Source organism: Sitophilus oryzae, unplaced genomic scaffold (assembly GCF_002938485.1).
Source record: "Sitophilus oryzae breed Bouriz unplaced genomic scaffold, Soryzae_2.0 scaffold_885_pilon_pilon, whole genome shotgun sequence".
Lineage (NCBI taxonomy): Eukaryota > Metazoa > Arthropoda > Insecta > Coleoptera > Curculionidae > Sitophilus > Sitophilus oryzae.
Window position 1 is genome coordinate 7,867 of NW_022147511.1, and position 4,200 is coordinate 12,066.

At 31.0% G+C, this 4,200-nt stretch overlaps 1 protein-coding gene across 1 annotated transcript; it reads right to left on the minus strand.

Annotated features, from left to right (window-relative positions):
* Positions 1-3,502: 3,502 nt before the first annotated feature.
* On the minus strand, positions 3,503-4,194 carry LOC115890581 (peroxisome biogenesis protein 6-like; the record flags this gene model as incomplete). The annotated part of the gene is made up of 3 exons (XM_030910851.1): positions 4,126-4,194; positions 3,700-3,829; positions 3,503-3,642 (listed from the first exon to the last, which is right to left on the minus strand). Coding segments are annotated over exons 1-3 (310 nt in total), but the record flags the coding sequence as incomplete, so codon positions are not given.
* Positions 4,195-4,200: the final 6 nt, after the last annotated feature.

Here is a 4,200-nt window from a genome sequence, read left to right on the forward strand (position 1 = left end):
TGCCTAATTCAAAGAACAGCACAGTGTTCTTTAGATTGACGGAACCTGCACATGGCTTCGTCCGTCAATTCTATTAGCTTTATATGCCTATTCCGCTTATAATGCCATGTTAGTAGACCCACTATAGCTTTATTAATAGAGTAAGATCCCAGAGCGATCAGACATAACTTATTTTCACAAGGATGAAACCTTAGCCCACGGCCACACAGAAAGCGTTTTTAGCGTTTTGCGTTTTTTGCGTCTCAAGCGCTTTTTGCGATTTTACCGTTTTAAGCGGTTTTTTCGATTTGTGCCCATTAAAAACACGCAAAAGACGCGGCAGGTCTGCAGTTTCTATTAAGATGTCAATTAGTAACGTCGCAAGCTCGTGGATTCCCGGCCCGTCCAACAATCAATCCTGTGAGAAAGAGATAAGCGAGATCGGCGCAGTTAGCGTTGAAGAGACGAAGATAAAAGATGCTGGGATTGAATTGTGGACGGGCTGGGGCATATATTCGGAGACAAACACAATCTACTGTAGTGCCAGTGGTGTGTGTAAAAATAATAATTATTATTTGCCATTTATTTTACGAATTTTAGTTTATATGTGTATAGTTTTTTATGTTGCAGTGTTGTGGTTAGTACTTGTTATAATTATAATATAATATAATAAATAATTAAAATTATATAATAGAATAGTAAATATTTCTAGTTGCTAATGCAATTTTAGGACATGATTTATGAAACATTTTGGAGTGAAACTTCTTTACACGCGCTGGGAGTAAAAATTCAAGGCCGTGACATGCGAGCTAGTGAGACGGCCCACACGAGCTTGATGTAACGAAACGTGTTAACGGCTTAGAAATACGTAGTGACGCAACGTGTATTTGTGAGCAGTCCACGTGTTTATCAAAAATATTGATATTTGAATACTTTAATACTTTACTTTAATACAAATTTTGTAAAAGTGAATCAAATTATTACGTGTAAAAAAAACACTTGTTACACGTAAAAAACTATTTTTATTATTTTATGCGAATAAAACTGTTAAAAATATTTAAAACGTAAAGAAATATTTTTTACGCGTGTAAAACTATTTGTTACTGATAGAAAACTATTTTTTACGCATATAAATCTATTTGTTACGTGTAAAAATCTATTTGTTACACGTAAAAAAACTATTTTTTTCGCGTTAAAAACTTATTGCTTCTGGTAGAAAACCTTTCTTACGCAAAAAAAATATTTTTTACGTGTAAAAAACTATTTGTTACACGTAAAAAATTATTTTTTTAATCGTCATAAACTTATTGTTTCTGGTAAAAAACCTTTTGTTGCGTAAAAAAAAATATATTTTTTATGGGTAAAAAAACTATTTGTTACACGTAAAAACTATTTTTTACGCGTCAAAAACTATTTGTTTCTGTTAAAAAAACCTTTTTTACGCAGAAAAAAAACACTTTTTACGCATAAAAAAAATATTTTTTACGCGTAAGAAAATATTCCTTTGATTTATTAATTTTTCAACATTTCAAACTATACTTTCTCAAACATTTCCTTCAAATTTTTGAATTTAATAGAATCTTCCTAAACAGTAGATGTTCTTTATAAAAATATTTTTAGATAATACCCTAAAATAAAAAAAAATGCATACTATTTAATTTATTTTTATTGTATTATTAAATATAACGTCCGCCTATGACGGGGTCTCATCTTAGAAAACGCTAAAGACGCTACAGAAAACAAACTGATTTGTTTTCATTTGCGTTTTTTGCGAGACACGCCGAACGCTACACGCTTTTGGTGTGGCCATTCCTAAATCCTGTTATTTTGTTTTAGTCGCTAAAGACGCTTCACGCTAAAAACGCAAAAAACGCTTTCTGTGTGGCCGTGGGCTTAGGCTCTCATGTGCTTTGAATACCGGCGTGTTTGTGGGGTTCGCTCTGTAAAACCTTGGCAGATACCAGGTGAGGTTTAAAGGTAACTAAAAGAAATAAATGAACTTTACTTATTTTTACATGTCTGATTTTTACATATGTTATTAAGACAGCTATTATAAAGTTATATTTAATCAGTCAGACAGATTGTAATGACCAAACATCCTCTAAACACAAATATTATTCAGCCGCGACTATGAGCGCGGGAGAAGCGTTTCCAAGTAAAGTATTTAAATATTTTAAAAATACTTATTGCTTTCGATTTAATATTTTTGCATCTCTATTTAAATAAGATTAGTTGTAAAAGTGAAAACAATACATACTTATGCAGCCGATCGGCCGACTACTTGATTGCATATCAGCACGGCTCCATAAGAATTATATTGGTTACAAATCTGCAACTAAATAGTTAGCCGACTAAGAACTGCACTTCACACCCAGGCTTGTTTTCCAATATTTCCTCTTACAGTATCCAAACTATTTAAAAACGTAAGTCAGAGAATTCAAGGTGTCTTGTTTTTCAAATTAATATTTTTTAGAAAATATGCGATAATTGTTTAGATGGTTTATATGCAATAAATTAATTTACTTTAATAATTACTAAAATTATTACTTTAATAAAAAACTTCATCTTATTTAAATAGAGATGCAAAAATATTAAATCGAAAGCAGTAAGTAATATTTTTAAAATATTTAAATACTTTACTGAGAAGCGCATAGTTCTCCCGCGGTCATAGTCCCGGCTGAATATTTTTTTTATTTAGAGGATGTTTGGTCATTACAATCTATCTGACTGATTAAATACTAACTATAATAGCTATCTTAATAACATATACAAAAAATCAGACATTTAAAAATAAGTAAAGTTCGTTTATTTCTTTTAGTTACCTTTCTCATCTGCCATCTCACAAACATGCCGGTATTCAAAGCACATGAGAGTACTACCGAGAGTCTAAGGTTTCATCCTTGTGAAAATAAGTTATGTCTGATCGCTCTGGGATCTTGGACTATAAGCGTTTTTCTGTCTTTGCTGATCAGGTGATCTGCCGTGAATTTTAGCGAATATTTTATTAAAAACTTTTTCGCCTGTCTTGTTTGTGGCTACTCTCGTAACTGCTTTTGCAACGCCGCAGAAGTGCCTATAAATTGCATTGATAAGCATTGTATTGGAAATATGTGTTCTTTGCTGACTTATTATTTCCCAAAGGAGATAGAACATCAATTAATATTCATCTTTATCAAGGAAGATCTCAACGACTTTGTTATGAATATTTTCATAAAATAAAGTGGACAGAAAGACAGAATTTCAGTTATACTATGAGAAGAAAATACCCTATTTGATATAAAAAACTACAATAGTAAAATCGCAACCAAACTTTATAGTAAATAAAAAATCACATGCAGATTAAATGTGAAATTACCAATCTCATGAGAACAGCATAACCTAAACGCGAAAATAGTCGTTAACGGTATCACATTACAAGTTATGTTTAGAGCGAATAAAAATAATTACTCTTTAGAAAATACCTTTCATGAAGTGAAATAAAAATAAGAGTTATATCTTTAGCGCATTAAAATCAAGTACATACCACGTTCAATAGCTTGCACTAGTCTTTTTGCAGCTAACGACCAAGCATTAGCACAAATTCCATAAAAATCTGCTCCAGTAATATTATCTGGACAAGACTTCACGATGTTCTTCAAATTAACATCATCTGATATATTAAATCTAAAATATGTATTATAAATTACAAGAAAAAAAACAGACATAACTCTATAAACGTACTTCCTTGTTAAGGCTTGTAAAACAGAAACTTTGGATTGAAGATCTGTGCATGGTCCGACGTACAACAGTTTGTCAAATCTTCCTGGTCTAAGTAAAGCTGGATCTATTAAATCTGGCCTATTTGTAGCGCCTGGAAATAAAGCAAGTCAAGCTCTTTTTATTCAATCGACAAGACGATTTAGAAATTGTCGTTTTACCACGAAAATTAATTGACTATTTTTAATTTTTTTTCATATTTATATTTTTTACACATTTCCCAGTGTTCTATCTCTAGCCGATTTTGAATACTTAAAAAAAAAATTATATATTTACAACTGCAAAAGTTCTTTAGATGTTTTTTACCTAAAGCTTATTAGAATAAAGTGCTTTTCAAAAAAACTTGTGTTTAATTAAAATAAACTATTTTAACATTGTTATTATTCATACCTATAACAAATACTTTTCCATTACTATCTAATCCATCCATTTCTGCCAAAAGCTGAGAGACAACTCTATCCATAA